The sequence below is a fragment of the Hypomesus transpacificus genome, chromosome 9 (assembly GCF_021917145.1).
Source record: "Hypomesus transpacificus isolate Combined female chromosome 9, fHypTra1, whole genome shotgun sequence".
In the NCBI taxonomy this organism is placed as follows: Eukaryota; Metazoa; Chordata; class Actinopteri; order Osmeriformes; family Osmeridae; genus Hypomesus; species Hypomesus transpacificus.
In genome coordinates, this window is record NC_061068.1 from 6191608 (window position 1) to 6211179 (window position 19572).

Here is a 19572-nt window from a genome sequence, read left to right on the forward strand (position 1 = left end):
TGGCAACTTGTTTGTTATCATTTGTTGTACATATTTTATAAAATGTAAATCTAGATAATAAATGCATGCATGAAATGATTGTCATTGCCTCTTTTTGGTGTACAAAAACAAGATAACTCAACTTCTTAACAGACACTTGCACATATGCACACACACACCTGCACACATGCTCCAAAACACCAAGACTCAAAGAAAATAGGAATGGAACTGTGATAAACAATTGTCCTGTCCAGGTGTACTTCTATTGTAAGCTGCCTCACAATCTTGTTACAGTTCGACTTTGGCCTAAGCACTGGCTTATTTGCTTCACTAACATGTTGTGGATGACTAACAGTGTCCCAAGTGGTGGAAACATTAGGGGGGAAGAGTGATGGATTTAGCAAGGAAGAAGGTTGAGGTCAGATGACACAACATACCCTTGTAGGTAGAAACCTTAACTTCTTAGAATGTTGTCACAATACATTATGATGAGATAATTAAAATGTTATGGATTTATATTCATACCAATGTCAACAAAATGTCTAACATGTTACAAAGAAGTTATATAGATGTTATAAGGTACATTCTAATGAGATGCGTATCCTTAACAAAATTATAATGTACCGCAACACCTCTCCTAAATCCCTTAAGTCTGCAACCAACTGAATAAGAAACACATTTTCTACCAATAACATAACTAACTTTATCTGCTGAAAACAAATTTCATTGCAAATATGTAATGGGCTATTTGACCTCTTCATTGGCATATTCTTCAGTGTCACTGTGTAAAGTTTTGAAAGATATTTGTACGTATTAATAATTTATCTTTCTACAATCATATAAATATTTGGCATACTGAATGTACTAATATAGTTTTCCAGTATTCTACTGCTTGATTTTGTGATTAACTTTTAAACAGCTTAATGTCTTTTAATGTGTTGTGTGAATACTTAAACATGTCTAAGTGAATCTTAGGGAATTATTTGGCTAAAACAATTTTCTAATTATCATATTGAAGTTCTGTAGTTGAAAGTGGCATTTTTCTCATTAAATTGAAGTAAGTGGGAAGTGTTTTTTTTACATCAAATTATGGCTCTCTTGGACTGTTGACAAAGGACATCACCTTTAGTAAATCTTCACTGCTGGGCTGTTGAACCTTCAATTACTGCAATTCTATCCGGTGTTAAGGTGAATTACCAACCCGATTTAAACTTCTGAGTTGCACAAAATCCCTTTCTAATCTAATTTAGACCATTTGAACTGGCCTCCTACAGGTATAAAAATCCCTCCCGAGACGTGGTCGACTGTACAGGGATTTACTCTGTCTGCAATCTCAAACAAAGAGCTAATAGTCAGAGAGGATTGCACAACCTTAAAATGAACGGCACGGAGGGAAACAACTTCTACGTCCCCATGTCCAACAGGACCGGGCTGGTCAGGAGTCCTTTTGAATATACGCAGTATTACTTGGCGGAGCCATGGCAATTCAAACTTCTTGCTTTCTACATGTTTATCCTGATCTGTTTAGGCCTTCCCATCAATGGTCTCACATTGGTGGTTACAGCTCAGCACAAGAAACTGCGGCAACCTCTTAACTTTATCCTGGTTAACTTGGCTGTGGCTGGAATGATCATGGTCTGCTTTGGTTTTACCATTACCATCACATCTGCTCTTAATGGTTACTTTGTCTTTGGGCCACTGGGCTGTGCCATTGAAGGCTTCATGGCGACTCTTGGAGGTGAGAATTGCTTTATTTTTTCTGAAGCAACATTTTTTGTATTTAATGCAGTAACGATTAGCCGGTTTCTGTGAAGTGGCATGCATATGAAAATCAAGCGGTCTATACAGATGTTACACATTTTTGTTAAACTCCCCCTCCAATTCTAGGTCAAGTTGCATTGTGGTCTTTGGTAGTGCTGGCCATCGAGCGATATATTGTGGTGTGCAAACCCATGGGCAGCTTCAAGTTTGGAGGCAACCATGCATTTGCAGGAGTTGCATTTACCTGGGTAATGGCTGCTTCTTGTGCAGTTCCCCCACTTGTTGGCTGGTCCAGGTATGTTTTATGGATTCAGGTGCTCATGCATTTAGTATAGAGATGCAAACTTGCTCACTGATAATGTTACATTATATTCTACTATTTGAGAATGAATTCAGCACTATCTTGTGAATTATTGTGAGTTATGTATCTTCGCTTCGCTACAGTCAGATTACTTGTTGACACAAGGCAGCAGAATGTTCCTAAACGGTTAATAGACCGGTACTCTTTCTCAGACTGTTTTTGTCAAATGTTAAATTTCAACCCAGGTACATTCCTGAGGGCATGCAGTGCTCCTGTGGTCCTGACTACTACACCCTGAGCCCAGCCTACAACAACGAGTCCTATGTCCTGTACATGTTCAGCTGCCACTTCTGTGTTCCAGTCACCACAATCTTCTTCACCTATGGAAACCTTGTCTGCACAGTCAAAGCGGTAAGGTATCTTAACTTTATGAACAAACAAAGAAAAACAGATATAATACTGTGTAGGAGGAAGAGATTCTGACAAGCAATACAATAACACCTGGGAGTGACATGCACTGTAGCTTGGGACATGCCAGATGAGTACTTACTTTGGATAGTATTGTTAACAATACTATTAATAATAATGTAAAGTTATACATTACGGATCATCTTATTTTCTGCTGTCCACCTCTACCATCTACACCTTCAGGCAGCAGCTTCTCAGCAGGACTCAGCATCCACTCAGAAAGCAGAGAGGGAAGTGACACGCATGTGCATTTTGATGGTCTTGGGCTTCTTGATTGCATGGACACCCTATGCCAGTGTTGCTGCTTGGATCTTCTTCAACAAAGGAGCTGCCTTTTCTGCCCAGTTCATGGCCGTACCAGCGTTCTTCTCCAAAAGCTCGGCCTTGTTCAACCCCATTATCTATGTGCTGCTGAACAAACAGGTCAGTCAGAGGAGGATAAAGTACCTAAATGAATAATAGGGCTGATCTTCAAAGGGTTTGTATGTCCCAGTTTGCACAGTGTTTTGAATGCTGGTTGTCTTTTCTCTCCCTCACAGTTCCGTAACTGCATGATGACCACCGTCTTCTGTGGCAAGAACCCTCTTGGTGATGAGGAGTCATCTCAGGTGTCAACAAGCAAGACAGAAGTGTCCTCTGTGGCTCCGGCTTAAAAACGTTTCTCTCTCTGGACATTGCCCTGTTTTTCAACCTAACCTGACCAGACTGATCACGGACTGTTTAGAAGAAAGTTATATTTCTTTCACCAAAGGATTAATGTATTTTCAACCAGGTCTCAATGACATCAGTGACAAGTTTTTAAATGTAATGTCCATTTGATGGATAAGTCTCTGTCTTTTCGTCTCGATTAGTCACAAGACTGTATTTTTTATACTGTCGTCAGTGCATATCTTTTGTAAATAACAAAAAAACATAGGACTAGAAAAATAAATGCATGCATTAAATTACTTCTTTGTTGTTCATCTTATTTTTCCATTGGCTCGCCAATCCTTAACAAGCTTCAATACTTCAGGAGTCATTTTCACATACTGCCTCCATTGTATCCCTTTTAATTTATTCAAAGATGCTGTATTTGATATCATCTGATGAGCAGCTCAGGTAAAGGAAAGGGTCAAAAACTGTTTTACACATCACACTTCAGTCTCTTTGCTTGATCAATGGTTAATGGAATTAAATTATTATGGTTTACAATGTTTACCAAATTCCTACTATTAACTTTAAATGGAAAGAAAGTGTAGATGTGATAATGCACTCGTTTTACAATGAATCACTCAATCCTTCTATGCACTTTTCTTCTTGGTATCCACAGTACTGTATCTGCGTTGGAGCCCTCGCTAATAGTAGCAATGGTAATGTTCAAAGGTTTGAGTTAGGCGGCATAGTTACTCCAATCTGCAAACTCTGAAATGTCTTCCTGGATTCAGTTATGCAAATGTTACACACCCTATCATGATGGAGCAGCTACTTAAGAGGTTAAGCAGAGTCATTCAACACAGGCCCTACCAAACCCCTCTCATGTAGAGGGATAAGATCGGAGAGCAGGCAGTCCAAGGACACCAGGAGTGTCTGGGTATTGTATGGGCCAAGACTGGGAATGTGGGTGACTACACCATTCTCTGAAATGGCAGCACAAACAGTGATGTTTCCCCCGAGTTGGCCTGTGACAAGCTCTATATATTTTGATGATATTTTGACAGTCAGTTTAGACCAGCAAGATATTTTCAATTGATAGTTGGCCTAATTGAAGGCAATTATACCTAACCATTTCAAAGATGTGTTAAATCATTTGAAATGTGTGCAAACTGTAGGCAATTGCACTTGTCATTTAGAAGGATGTGCTAATACAATTGCAATTTGATTAAAGGAATGGAAAATTCCAATCTGTTGTAGAGAAATAGAGAAAAACTGTATTATACACTTTAATTGTGTTTTGAAACATAATTAAACAGACCCTTTAAAGAGTGTAGTATACCATGTACATTCACCGCCACAGCTGCAGCAAGGATATTATCTGTAGTGTGTCAAGAGTAAACCAATTATAACCACACTCAAATCTTTGTTTTTCCAATCCTGCATGAGGCCTCTTAAATGAATAGTACATGGCTATGGTCCACTCATGTACATTACTCCCGTTTACTCAAAACACCTGTTTGAGGATTAGGATGTTAAGGCTCTGAAAAAACTAAAACAAAAGTAAAACTGTTTTAATGTGCCAATAAATATGTTAGAACAAGCTAGGACTGGTCAAAACCATACAGGGAACCTGACCTCGAGAAGTCCCAGACTGTGTGCAGCCTCAAAGCCTCAGTGCAACCAATAGACATGACATCTCTTGAAATTCTTTGCCGTGTGTATAGTACGAGGCCGTAGCCACGGAGTCAACATTGGGGGGGACGATTTTTGTTTTTTAATGATAATTTCGGACAGCGTGCGTGGCTGCCTGTTGTAGCGTAGCACATTTATATTTTTATATCAATATATTGGGGGGGACGTTTTGACCAGATTTGAATATTGGGGGGGATGTGTGTGGGGGAGTGCTGCTGCCACCGTCCACTATCCCCTTCTCCCCCTTGCTGTCTTTATGTTCTATCCACCAGGGGGATTATATCTCTATTGCTGCCTCCCTGCCTCATATGACATGTATGCATGCGTAGCATCGAGGAGGCAGGGAGTGCTTCCCTCAGATTATCCACTCCGCCAAAATCAAACCTATGTCCATGTCATGGTATCAATAAATGCTCAAATCTAATACGTGATTGTCTTGACTGAACTTGTTGTTGCTTGCTTTGCAAGTTCCTTGTGGTGTCAGTCTTCTGATGCACTTTGTCCTTTCTGTATTTTTCTGTTGTTTGCTACCATTTAATAATATATTATTTATATAATGTTATCTGCTGCTTGATTGTGGAACACACTATGCAGTACATTTGATTTCTTAACTGTTTTGAAAGGCTTGACCAGGGACTGGGGTTGCAAATTAGCCTTTTGGCTAGAAACCTTTTATGCAACACATCTACAACATATTGTTATTTATGTATGTTATAATGTGTGCTTAATTGTCCCTGACAAATAAACAAATACATAAAAAATGTACTCTGTCACGGCTTTTGTGTTTTTGCTATTACAGTGTTGTGAAACCCTACATTTATATTCTTAATGCCTTTATAATATTTGTATTACTATTTCATTTAATTTAATTAGTTACTTTCCAGACTCCACTGACTAATCTGACATTTGTCCATTTTCTTTTTTTTCTTTCTAAACGATTTTGAATGAAAGCAGTATTGTCTGTTTGACTGACAATTTTCTTTGGGAAATTGACGAAGTACAAATCCGCAGTATGTACACACTTTGCTTAAATCTAATTGACCACTTACTATAATGTTCTTAGTATTTACTAATTGTGTGCTGTCAGGTCTTTCATTTACTTAAGCTGCTTAGTTGTCCTGTGTGTGTGTCAGGTACATTTTCAAGTACCTGTAATTCTAAAGCTTGGTCACATCACAGAGACAGGAAGTTCCTGCAACGTTATATTTACATGCGCAGTATGCTGTATACACACACTGTAAAAGCTGACAAGTTTCATTTACTCAAATTGTTCCATTAATGAATTGCCTAGAGCCATTTGGGTTGAAGAACTGGATCGATAGAGCATGATGCCGTTCTTCAACTCATATGGCTTTAGGCAATTCATTTAATCAAGTCATTGCATTTTACGAGTATTAGTAAATAATAAACATCTACATAATGTTTGTTGAAATATTAGGGGAGTACTTACAAAAAGTAATATCACGGCTGCTTGTTCCTTATCCTATCATTTACTCCCCTGTTTCATTGTAACCCTTCAATTTCTGTCTACATGTTTCTTTCTTTCTTTATAAACTATAGCATATAAATACATTGTAATACATTTTGACTGGCTTTACTGACTGTTTGAATGCAGATAATGTGATCAAAAAAGAAGAAATAATCTTGTCAATTACAGATCATGTTGCTATTCACAGGAATGCCTTCATCCACTTATTTAATGTCAATTTGTTGTGATTGGCTTGTATCAGCCAGGTTGATGGTGCCCTCTGCAGGTATATTCAGCAAGTCTTGAGAACCAAGTCTTGAGAACCTTGAGAACTTGAGTTTCCCCTGGCCAGCATTTCAGATGTTTGTAAAAAACTTCCTACATGTATATTCATATTACATTATTCATGTTGAGATTATTAATTCTTACACTGTAAGAGAGTGCCCATACAGATTGTATAAATCCTAAATTGAAGCAAAACCTTTTTGTAAAACATGCATTTAGAACATTTTAATATTTTGTGGCAACTGTTTATGCTGTTGTGTGATGGCTTTTAAACATTTTGAAATTCAGACTGCATCGCCAAACATGCAATGTTTCCTCATAGGAATGTTGTTTTACTTGCTCTTTCTCCACTATCCCATGCTGTGAACGTAGCTATGCATGCATTCTCATGTAACCCTTCATTTCCTGCTGATAACCTGACCTTAATTGTTATACAGAACACCTACATAGCAATTTATATCATGTTCATTTCTCATGTCCTGGACACCTGCATGTATTTAACGTCTCAGCTGGGAGCCGGGGAGGCAGAGAAATACTGCCTTTACCCTAGCTCTAATTACTCCATCCAGAGCTACACACAGAGGTCATAATAACAGTCCTCACGCCTTGTGATTAACCAGCTTCAAAGGCTAATGTCCGCCCTCCACTCTACTCTTCCTGTGTCAGGAGTGTTTCTGTTAACATCAGTGTGAGAGCGCGCCAAGAAGGGAGAAATTATCTTTATCATTTGGATCTCTAACTGCTTTTAGACACATTTGGCGGGAAAAATCTCGGAATTATTTTGTATTCCCCAGTCATTGAACACTGAGACTTAAAGATTTCCTACTTCTTAATGGTAATCTAATTTGAGGTGAATTGACAGCAAATTATCCTTGCTTGACTGGTTGACAAGTAACACTGGATTGCTGCTGTATCAGTAAGAGCTACTGTCAGGGTAGACCTGGGAGAGTGTGCTCTGTATGGGCTGAGGCATGTCTGCATGTCTTTCCCTCGGTTTCCCCACATACATTTGGGGTCAGATGGCTGAGTGGTTAGGGAATCGGGCAACCAATCAGAAGGTTGCCAGTTTGATTCCTGGCTGTGCCAAATGACGTTGTTTCCTTGGCAAGGCACTTCACCCTACTTGACTCGGGGGAATGTCCCTGTACTTACTGTTAAGTCGCTCTGGATAGGAGCGTCAGCTAAATGACTAAATACAAATAAATTTCTTGTCTATTCTCAATTTCTGTCGAAAAAGGTCAACCAAAAAGTGACGACAAGCAGTTCTAATTTTAATTTAAAATATTGTGACTTGGTCAGGATTGAATGCTATTATAGTGACAGCTTTAAAGGACATGACATGGAGGCTATTTTAAATGAGAGATACTGTCTCCCACAAGGCTTTGAGTCTATGCTTGTGTTTGACAGCTCCTCTCTCCTCTCACAAAGCCTCAAAAATAAATCACAGGAACCAGGAAAGTATAGATAGAAATGTAATTTGAACAAATTCAAATTACATAATCTGTCTCTTCCCTGATTTTCATCTGTCCCCTTCACTCATCTACAGAAAGATAAAGTTGGATCGTGGTTTTGTTAGAGGTAGGAGCTCCCTCTAAAGAACACAGGGGGGGTGACAGCTCTCACCTAGCAAAGCAGCATTTCCATGGTAACAGCTCTTGGGTGGAAGATCCCAGTGAAATGACATTTCAAGGCACTTTTACCTTTCTGAGGCAAAATGAATTCCAAGCAACTTTCAGAGTTTGTTGCAGCAATTCAACTAAAGGTATTTAAAATTGAATAGTTTGATCATCACAGTGAAACCTTCTGGACTGGTTCCTTGTGGAACAGATTTTGAGTCAGGTAGAGCAAGGACATGGTTGTACATAAATAAAATATGACACAGCTAACTAGAGTAAATATTAATGAAATACAAGTTATTTTAAATGCACAACCAATCCAACAATAATGTTTTTGTCAATAACATTTGTATGATTTTTGTGGAAGACTTGGACTTCTCATTTACCTAAGCTGCTTGGGTCATCTTAAATGCCTTTCTTTTAGAATGTATAATGTTATACAGCACATGGACCGTTATGGATGAAAGTAAACACCACAATGTTGGCAATAATGTCATCCTTTAGTAAAAGGAACCTCAGATGCTTGACAGTTTAGATTGCCAGTGCAGGCTTTATTTGTTCATTTTTAAGTACCAGTCTCATGACTTCTGAACAACACCAATACTTATAGCCACTGCAAAGTATAGTTCACAACACAATCAACAGGTTGACATGACTGCATTTACAAACAGTTAAGGAAATCAGTTACTGTACTGACTGACGCTGTTAAAATCAACATTTATCAACTTTTATCTATTTCCAATGTACCTTTCTCTTTACTGTTCCATGTAAACTTAATACCTAATCAAGCATGGGTCATCTTGCTTTCTTCAACATTGTCTGTATTTGAGGAACATAATAAATCAGCTTATCAGCGGAATCAATGAAAAGCAACATTAAACCGGAATCGAAAACTTTCATGTCTTACAATATCAACCAAAACTCCCTTAACAACTTCTTAAGTTACAGTAGAGAGACAACATAGAAAGCATTTAAGGAACTTTGAGACTTGCTGTAGACACGTCTGCATGTCCATCCATTACATGAACTTGTATTGAATCCTTAAGAGCCCCTTTATCTTTAACCCATGGAATCCATGGGTTTCCATTTGCGTTTCTATTTCTTAGTTATGAACTTTTTTTTTTACTATTCTCAGGTCTTTCCTTCAAGCTAATGTATTTTGCTCCAATCCCCTCAAATTGTTCTCTATTAATGGAAGGTACACAACCGTTTACCTGCCCTTGTTGACATTTGCAAATCATTTTGACTTTGATTTGTTCATTGCACCATTAGACCATTGGACACAACACGTGTATATTTGAGTCACAAGTTAACATCACAGAGGCCAGCATGAGAAAGAAAGATTGATCTAAATCTTATTTATCAATATAATAGGCCCTCTGGATGGGAGCTGATCATCTGGACTGTAGGTGATTGGTTGGCCAAGATGTGTCTGGGGTAAGCTGAGTGAGTGAGTGAAACTGCCTTGTCTAAATGGTGGTTGATGAAAACTTCCTTCTGGTTGGTCAAAGCTGGCTTGCCTATAGGATTGATCAAAACTGCTCTCACTGTAAAGACGCTGCCGCATACCACTGGCCCGTTTCCCTGAAGCACTCCTCGTAGGGTATCTCTGGCCTGTCTTATACCAGCCTGTCTCTTTGAAGACAAACCAGATATTGCCAGCCCAAAGAACAAAGTTGATGAAACCAAATACCTGGAGATTGAGCAAAAAAATTTGGTTAGTGAAAAATGTATCATTGGTCAATACAACACACTGCATACTACTCACGCAATATTGGTGTCCACTGTCTTTTCAGTCACTCACCACAGATGTGTTGAGACTAGACCAGACAGGCTGCTGGGCAGTTACACACCGATTGGCCTTGATTCTGCAGGCTGAAATGAGAGTAAGGGCCTGCGCGGGATCTGTGGCAGCCTTTACATCTGACAGAGCTTTGGCCCAGGCACAAGAGCTTACCAGCCACAGGAATGAGAATATCACTGTTACTATAAAATCCTATCGGAGGGAGGAAGGAGTACAAAAAAGATCTTATGAGAAAAAAAGTCATGCGGTCATTCGAGATTCTGAGATAAAGAGAATGTCTTCGAGAATACATATATTCATTTGTTTTTGTTAAATCAATTTGATACATTATTAAAGCTGCTAATCTTACCACAAATGGACCTCTATTGTTCTCCCTGTATTTGTTCTGGTAGAAGATGTATACGATTGTAGCAAGAAGAGAGTAAAGAAAGGCAAAGACAGCAATAATCACAAAGAACTGGGCTGATGCGGAGTAGTCACCTTCCAGGAAAAGAATCTCCTGCTTCTCCCCCTCACACGTAGGGGCCTTAAAATGCTCTTGTTGTAACCTAGAACATAGAATTGGTGTAGCAGACACAGCATGTAAAGTACATTAGTAGAACATTATCTTATGTCTTATGAATATCTGCAGTTGTTAAACCTTGTAATGATTGGACAAAGGCGTTTCGTCAAGCTAACAGAAAGAAAATGTCCAAGAATATCTGTAAGATTTATGCAATGAAACCAACAATAATTGTCAGTTGTGAAGGGCACTCGTTCTAATCTATTCAGGCCCCATCCCCTCCCAACAAACAAGAAAGCTTTCATTGTCTTCCATGGAGGAACTGGAGGAACTCTTCCTTGCCTCTGTTCCTCTATTCTGCTTCCAATAATCAGGCCATCATTACACCCATACAAAGTCAGAAGAAAGTAACATTACCTTTGGTGCTTATCACAATATGAGAAAAACAGAACAATTTATGTCATACAGCAATCATCAGTGAGTCACCTTAACCAGAATGGAGATGTAGAACATCCCCCATCAGTTACCTAAACCAACTACATCAACTGTATATTGAAGATGTAGTGAACTCACTGAACTCAAGAAAATTGAAAAAGAAAATGGAACAATAACCATATAACCAAAGAAATAAAACACTCTCCAGGCATTGAAGATTCCATCTCAGAAATAACTTTTGCTGTCTACCTAGGAGCACTGCAGTCTGGACAATACCATCAACCAGACTCTGATTCACCTTATCATTGAAATTCTCTGTGTACCTCCCCCCTTCCCACTTGTATGAAAAAAGTTCCTTCCTCTTATATGAGATTGAACTGAATCCTCTGAGAGAGAGAGAGAGAGAGAGACAGAGAGAGAGAGAGATAGAGAGACAGACAGACAGAGAGAGAGACAGAGAGACAGATAGAAGGAGAAATAGAATGAGGGTGTAGAAAGCATCTAGGGAAATAGGCATATTATATTCGGTCACAGTCACAGTAATATCATCGTCTACCACATTAAATGAAAGATGGCACTTAGAGTATTAAACTATATAAAGTGTGAAAACCTCTATTTCAGTGTTCAGCATGTTTTAGCTATAGTTTGGGAATAAAGGGGTTCAAAGACATTACAACACTTTAATCTTTCAAATGCAAAATACCAAGGGAGCATATTTTACCTGAAAGGATAGGCAAAATGAATAGAGATGATGAGGTTGCTCTGCCTTCTGTCCACACAGTCCACTTTAACCTGCAGCTGACCACTGTATCCCCCACATGTTGCAAAGGCACAAATGGCAAAAATCTAATGAGAAGAAAATGAGACAACATCTATTACCAACCTCCACATACAAGGATAATTGAGCTTCGGCTCCACCTCCCCCTCTGCTGTCTGCTCCTCAAAGGAGAGGACAGACAAACATCTGGATTATGAGCAGACGCAACAATCAACACAAAAACAAGAAATGTTGATAGATTAGAAGCACATTTCATCTCAATAACTTCACTCACAATAACTACTGATCACAAATGAATCTCATGACTGCAGTATAGATCCATAAAAGGTTTAAATCCGTGTTGTTAAAGGAAATGCAAAGTAACTAATTCATTTATCATGTGTTTTGTTCAAGGCAGAGATAAACTATTAGAAACAGAAGTCTGGTGAGATGTCATCTGTCTCAGACAGAACTCTAGCACTAGTCTCCCTCTGGTGTGCTTTTGGCACCTTGTGAACGTTGAAGAATCGGTCAATTTCAGTCAGACCCTACACGCCTACACCCATTAAGTTGAAAGGAAGAAAAGGGAGAGTGATATAGAGAGAGGGAAAAGGAAAGAGAAATGCAATATTGCACCACATTATTAACTAGACTGATGAAGGTTTGTGATAGATTTTTTTTACAACAAAACAAATTAATTATTCAGAGATGGGAAGACGGCAAACAGAGAGCTGCCTACTGTGGGTTGGAGGGTGGGCACAGCACTACGGAGTGACTCAACCAGATGAAATGTTCTATACCCCCTCCCCCATCACGCAGACTATATACTGGGGAGGGATTTCATTCAACTTTACATTTATATTATCCATCTTTTTTAAATACATTTTGCGTTCATGTTACAGTCGCTCTGGATAAGAGTGTCTGTTATGAGTGTCTGCTAAATGACTAAATATACAGTAACTTCCATGTAACTCCAAAGCAACACCATAGTAACACCATTGTAGTTATGTAGGCACTTACAGGTAACTACTTTTTGGTTAGACTTTATTAGAGTGTAGCAATAAGAAATTACCACAGTAACTCTGTTACAGTATGAGGGAGGCTGAGATTTCCAGGGGTAAGAAGATGTTAACATTAATCTTGTTTTTGTGATGCAACATTTAACTGTCTCTTACAACAGCCATTTCCCCTTTACACCCTTCCCACATACAGTGCCTTCTGACACTTTTGGAATAACCTATACCACTAACCTTTAATACCATGTTCTCACATAGTAATGTTTATGTATCAACCATAGTTACAGTAATCCTACAAGTTTTTAATACTACACTCCTTACCGGGAATTTGCAGTCAGCGTCATATTACCTCTTGATAATAATGTGAAACATAATTTTGCATAGACGTTATTCATTGTCTTAACAGTGAACATAAAAGCAGATTTGAAAAAGTCTTTCTTTTTATATTACAAACATCATAGATTCATAGATGTGAAATCTTTACAGCTGAAAACAAAGATGATTACAAACAAAAACTTGATATTCATGACACATGTAAAACTAAATAAATAAACAAAACAACCCAAACTCAAGTACCCAAATACTGTGAACGAAATATGACTATGTAATTAAAAAGTAGCTTACCGGAGCAAATATGACCATACACATTTAAAAATCACAGTGTTCAAGTTGTGCTTCACAGAGTGCAAGCAGCTTCTTTCTCATACTGTAGCCTTTTCTTTAGTATAGACGGTGAACAGAAAGAGAGAGATGATTCCTTGAGGGAGGGAGTGCAGAACAGAGATGAATGGGAGGAGGAGAAGTCAAGAGCCCTTTATAACTGCACTCCGCTCTTTGGGAACCTATATCAGACGATGATGAGGCTGTGAGGTCTCGCTGATCAGATTGCCATCTGCTCCCCCAGAGAGTGAAAAGACAGCGACTAAGTACACCATACCATACCACACACACACACACACACACACAGAAGCCCACATCATACAATATATTAGTGTTTGTCATTATGACAGATTTAAGCTCTGCACATGTTGAAACTTAGAGGCTAGTTCATCACTAAACAATATTAGGAGAAACTCGTCAACCCTTAGGAGGTTCAGGCACACAGAAACAGATTACAGACAGGAGCAGTCTAGACGATGGCAGACTGATTTACCTTTTAATCTGAAGTCTCCCCAACCTGTTTGGATGGTTTATTTGTAAATTATTTTGCTCGGTGTTAGATGCATTAATACTTCAAACATAAAACATTTAATTTGATTCAAGAATGATAAGCACTGTTATTAGAGTTGACAAATGAGCAGGGTCTCTGTTTGACCCAGCTGGGGGATGGCACTACTGGGGAAAGAACACATGGTGAGGTCATAAATGCATAATACCATTCCTTTGATCTGGTTGTAAATATGGTAAGCCAACAGTACCACGACTTAATATAAGTTGACTTGCAAGTATTCCAGATACAATTATTACACAAATATATATACAAACACATATACATACACACATACATTCATATACATTCTTCACGCTATCCAACAGAGGAACAGATCATTGAATTTCTCCAGCCAAATATGGTTACCATGGTAACATATGTCTGAAAGTAGTCCAAAACATTTATCGACTTTTCAACGAAATGTTACTTCATCAGTTTTCATCAACATACAGAATATTAAAGACTATCGTTTTGAAACATGGAGATGAGCATGTCAGGGCTGTCTTTGTCATCAAGCATCGATCTGATCACATCAAATGTACCCTCTGCCTCCTTGTCAATCTGTAGTTCAGTCACTATGGTAACTCCAGAATGCTGAAGAAGATTCCATAGGAAATTGACTGTGTATGAAACTGTATAGTTTCAATTTTATTGCCATTTGTCCATAAACTAAACCTGTAATAAAAATTCCTAACTCATATCAGCTTGTACACTTATCAACAATAAATGTAAGATAAAGAAGATTTTGATTAAGTGAATTAAGTAGAAGAAATACGTGGAGCTAAGCAGGATAAGACCTCTCTCTACAGAAGTGACTGTGTGTTCCATGTATGTGGAAGGGTGAAGTTTCCAGGGCTAAGATGGTGTTACTAAAAGGCAACTGCAAATGCTGTCACCTAAACAAGATTTACAGCAACATTCACATACCCATTGAGACCCCCCCCACCCACCCACCCCCATATAACATTACTACACGTGTCACAATTCATACACAAAAACCATACTATCATACAATCAACCAGTATTTCCCATGTAATAACAGTGTTGTTAAATCAGACTTCATTCCAAAGTCACTGATCTGTACCAAACAGAAGTATTATGCTGACCTCTTTTGGTGAAAGTGTGAAGCTCAGGTGAACTTTACTGTATACTATTTCTTTACTGTATACTATTTCTACTGTGCAGATTCATGTAGAAATAAGCAAGTATTCTGTTTTACCATCGATTTCTTTACAATCATTTTAAAGACATCTTTTACAATCTACTTTCTACAATGCAATAAAGCTTTTATCTGCTCAGGATAACACATGAAGCACATGCTGAAGATGCTGTAAACACTCTGGAGGAATACAATATCTGGTTATTATCGCTTTCCAAAGCACTCACTCAACCTTAGTAAATATGCAATAACAGCATCTACAAAGCAAATGAATATGTCTTGTGCCTCAACATTCTGCCACTAGAAGTGCCAATTTCACTCACAGTTCTGAAAATAAAAGTAATGGTCCTGGGTATCCACAGTGAGGCAGTAGAAAACCAACAAACAATCTTCATAAAAGCAACACATCATCTACATTTTCATTGAAAAAAGAAAAGTGTATGGCAATAAGCCATGAAAAAGTCTTCATAAAACATCTAAGGCATGAGGCTCTGAATATCCAAATAATAGAAATCCTTCTGTCTGGTCTTATCTGTCTTATGTCTAGGTATAGTTATGTATAATTTAGGTGCAGTTTCATGGTAAAACTGAAACATGACATTTGGGCAATGACTGTGTGAAAAACAGAGGAGGCTATGAGAAGAGATTAGCGGTTTTTCTATTGTAGCAGATGTGCATATGAAATCTGACAACTAAAGGATTGCCTTTCTTCAGTTAGCACGTCAATGTTTTTTTAATCACATACAGTATTAATTGTTCAATATTTCCAGCAAAGAACATCTCAGGGTAAAACACTGCCAATAGAACTATAGCTATGGTAAATAAGCTACGGTAATTGACATTTTTGTTTGCAAAATCACTCAAAAGAATGGAAATTAAGATCACCGCCACTGCCCTAACTCAACTGATGTACAAACAGTGTCAGTCCGTTTTCTACTTTCTGGTAATACAATACAGTAACAGACAACATTGAAGTATATTATTTTAAAATACCATAATGCCTGAGACCATTTCATTTCCAATCAAGAGTTATTTCTATTTTTCAAATTATAAAATGGGTGTCTTCAGATGGTATGGACAAATCTTGCCCTTGCAGAAGAGCACAACCCTTTGAATGTTTAACCAGGAGTGGGCGCTGTTCAGCCACAATAAGCGACTGCACTGTGCACAGTAATGGAGCAATAGTAAAATGTTCTTCTCCCTCACTACAAAACAGTATCGCACACCAGTCAGTTCCCACTATTTCTCTGCTTCTACCTCTCAGTATCTTTTCTGACTTTCCGTTCTTTCTCCCTCTCTCTTGCTGCTTTTGTCCCACTCACTGCCTTCGACTCATGTCTCAAACTTACAGGACAAGAAAAGCTCCCTGTCCATTATTTTGTTTTAGATTGTAGTGGTATGACAGCATACTCTGGTGGATGAGCATGTGCTGCTGTATGGGTCTGACAGCATGGAAAGATTTTTTTTTTCCCACCAAGCAGAAGTGGAGAGACTGCAGCTACTAGCTGCATTATTAATGGTTATCTTTCAGACACCATCTCCGGTCTATACCTTGAAACTGGGGAATGGAGGAGCCCTGCAGAAATCTGCCAGTTTCCACAAACCCTCCAGCCCAAAACAGAACCGCCATGGCTCTGCAGTCCAAAGACAGACAACAAAAATGATGTGCCAACTTTAAAATGCCTTTCTTACTTCTTACAGAACACCAGCCCAGAGCCTTGGGCTAGATGGGACTCTATTCAAAGCCAGCCTTCAGGCTCAGAATGGGACTGGTGGACGAGGGGAGGCAGCTTGATGCATTTGAGCTTCCATATTAGAAGGAAAAGGATTCCCACAACATGTCTTTGAAGTAATTTCCTGAAATGTAATGTTATAAACACAAAACAAAAAGAGAAAGCAAAGGACAAATGTGCAGCGAATGTATTTGGACCTGGAACTTGTTGTTTAGAAAGGGAAGCAAATGAGTTGAAGGATGATGTGTGCTCCTCTAGACCACTTCAAAGGCAATACATGATAAACAAAGAGAAAGAGGGAATACAGTCCAGTAGGATTTGAATTTGAATAAACAATCACTCAGAGCCCTTGGGTCAGAAAGCAAAGAGACACAAGAAATTATTTAATAATAAAGCAATGAGTGGATACCATCTTTAAATAAACTCTCTTGACAAATTAATTTTAAAGTTCAGATGGCCAATCTGTTCAACCCTGAAATCTATCACTTTGATCAAAAGGTCAATGTATCATTTAAAGATACATCTTACAGCTCAATCAGCACTTGTGTGGACGTTTCTGGCTAACAAGCCGGTGTTCATTTGGTCTGGTGCAGTGTTTTGTGAATTGTCTGTTCACCACGAGATGGATGCACTCCACAAGCAAGTTACTGTACTGTAGTACTGCTGACACTGACCTTATTCCATCAATCTCACATTAAAACACTCCCAGCATTTAAATATTTCAAAGAGCTCTTCAGCTACCTCTGCAGACTTTCAGTGCATCACTCTCAACACTATAGTACCAGCCATCCTAGACTTTAGTGCACTCTTCCTGAACCCTCACACCCAATCACAGACAGCTGTTTGCATGAAGACGTTGAGGAAACTGTCATTTTACAGGCTGATGGACCCATCCATTAGGCTGAATCTGGGAATCGAATGTATATTCAACATTATGCTGTGCTCTTTGTTGGGGAGGCAACACATGTGGAAGAAAACAAAACAATTGTTTTCCTCTTACCTCTTGCTCAACACAGACAGTTATGGGGAAATAGTCAGTTGGTATGATTTTTATTTTCAACATCTAGTGAGATTAAAAGTAATGATATAAAATGCACAAATGTTAATGTTTACTAAAACATATTCATGAAAATAAAATACACACTTAATTCTGCATGGCATTTGGAATCATACTACTTTCACATAGACTGTGCCTTCTACTGTAATCTATCATGTAATGTTTACTTGACCATATACTGTAGTATATCATAGAATTGTTACTAGCAGTCTCTGATGAGCATCTGAAGCAGTGTGGGAATTAAACAGTAAATTCCACTCCCGCTCTGAATCTTAGGGCATGAATATGGAAATTAGGGTTGTTCCAGTGATTGATTACCAGTAAAGCACGGTTTTTAAAAATGACTCAATTAACTGCATATAGAAATGGAAGGCAATTAAAAAAAATGAAAATGAAACACTGCGAACATCTTAATAACAAGGCTTCTTGTAAGCCTTACAGCAACATAACAAATGCAGTATTATGAGAAAGTGTCAGAGGAAACTCTGTGGTGAGTGTGTTCATGTTTTCATGAAGGGCGAGATGGGATTGCCTTTATCGTACATCTGCTGCTTCCAAGAGAGGACATGATGTCAAGACGACATTCTGCCGTTAACAGCACTCTAGGGAGTGGGTCCAGAGAAGAGGAGGAACCACATGAATTTCACATCAACCTTTCCCATCCCCAAACCTCAGTTCCCACAAGGATACAACAGGTAGATAATATAAATTCAGAGGTGCAATTGTTGTGGAATGCAATGTAGTCTATATAAAGTATTTAGTCTATAAACCACGTAGGCATTTAATAAACTATATTACACTTCAATTGTACATTAAAACAACAACATGACATTCGTTGTGAACACTTATCAAAATAAATAATGATAAACTGCTAACCCATAAATGAATACAAGTATACTACTGCATTTACTCAATATGTTCCCAATGCATTTGACCAGATACAGATCTTACCAAATGTATCCAATATGTGTTGTTACTTACAACACCATGTGCAAGGTATTCTATGTTACTTTCAGTATACTTTGAAGTTCATCAACATTTAAGTACACACACTTAGGTTGAAGCTGCAAGACCAGAGAAGAGAACATAATTAAATAATTAATGGTTAAAATGCTGAGAGTTGTTCTGCTAAGTAAGTCAGTGCTAGACCTCCCAATGGGGTGCAGGCAGTGACCCGGAGTAGCGGTGGTAGTTAACCTACGGCTTTGGTTTGACAACAAAGCATATATTTATCAAGGATGAAAAGTATGGTTGAAGGGCCATCTTCCTTTTCTCATTCTTGCTCTATTGTTGAGATCAATCTGGCATGATCCCTTAGCCATTAAATTAATGTTACAACGGTCAATTTAACAAGCACCTCTACCAGACTGCAATAAAATATATATTGTATGCTGATATGCTGCCTTATATTGCGGAGCATCTGGCACTCCAGTCAGGGTCAGTGGGTTTTCTTATTTTTAGTCTAAGTGCAGAGACTTCAGTGTGCTTGTAACCCCTGTGGCTTGATATCACTCCCCCAGTGAATGTGTCTTCAGAGAGAGATGAAGGTGCAGTGACTTCACTGAAGGGTGCACAGCTCCACTGAGATAGAACCACCAGCACCCATTCTGTACATGGAGGGAGGTCTCTCTCTGATCCTCTCTCATTTGGGTTCATTTGAAAAACAAGTGCATTCAAACCCCAAGTGCATTTACAT

At 38.5% G+C, this 19572-nt stretch overlaps 2 protein-coding genes across 2 annotated transcripts; one reads left to right on the top strand and one right to left on the bottom strand.

The window, feature by feature from the left end:
* The first annotated feature begins 1291 nt into the window (after positions 1–1291).
* On the top strand, positions 1292–3162 carry LOC124470770 (green-sensitive opsin-3). Its single transcript, XM_047024853.1, has 5 exons — positions 1292–1717; positions 1867–2035; positions 2287–2452; positions 2693–2932; positions 3049–3162. The coding sequence occupies exons 1-5, from the start codon at positions 1357–1359 to the stop codon at positions 3160–3162; spliced, it is 1050 nt and encodes a 349-aa protein (XP_046880809.1). The 5' UTR covers positions 1292–1356.
* Positions 3163–8823: 5661 nt separating this feature from the next.
* Positions 8824–13453, bottom strand: synprb (synaptoporin b). Its single transcript, XM_047025646.1, has 5 exons — positions 13342–13453; positions 11666–11790; positions 10357–10555; positions 10008–10199; positions 8824–9896 (listed from the first exon to the last, which is right to left on the bottom strand). The coding sequence occupies exons 1-5, from the start codon at positions 13363–13365 to the stop codon at positions 9552–9554; spliced, it is 885 nt and encodes a 294-aa protein (XP_046881602.1). The 5' UTR covers positions 13366–13453; the 3' UTR covers positions 8824–9551.
* Between the last annotated feature and the right edge of the window lie 6119 nt (positions 13454–19572).

Coding starts and splice junctions, on each gene's coding strand:
- LOC124470770 (XM_047024853.1), top strand. CDS start 1,357: ATGAACGGCACGGAGGGAAACAACTTCTACGTCCCCATGTCCAACAGG. Junction 1,718..1,866: donor CTTCATGGCGACTCTTGGAG/GTGAGAATTGCT, acceptor CTCCAATTCTAG/GTCAAGTTGCATTGTGGTCT. Junction 2,036..2,286: donor CCACTTGTTGGCTGGTCCAG/GTATGTTTTATG, acceptor ATTTCAACCCAG/GTACATTCCTGAGGGCATGC.
- synprb (XM_047025646.1), bottom strand. CDS start 13,365: ATGTGTATGGTCATATTTGCTCCG. Junction 11,791..13,341: donor GTATGGTCATATTTGCTCCG/GTAAGCTACTTT, acceptor TCTTCTCATTAG/ATTTTTGCCATTTGTGCCTT. Junction 10,556..11,665: donor CATTTTGCCTATCCTTTCAG/GTAAAATATGCT, acceptor TCTATGTTCTAG/GTTACAACAAGAGCATTTTA.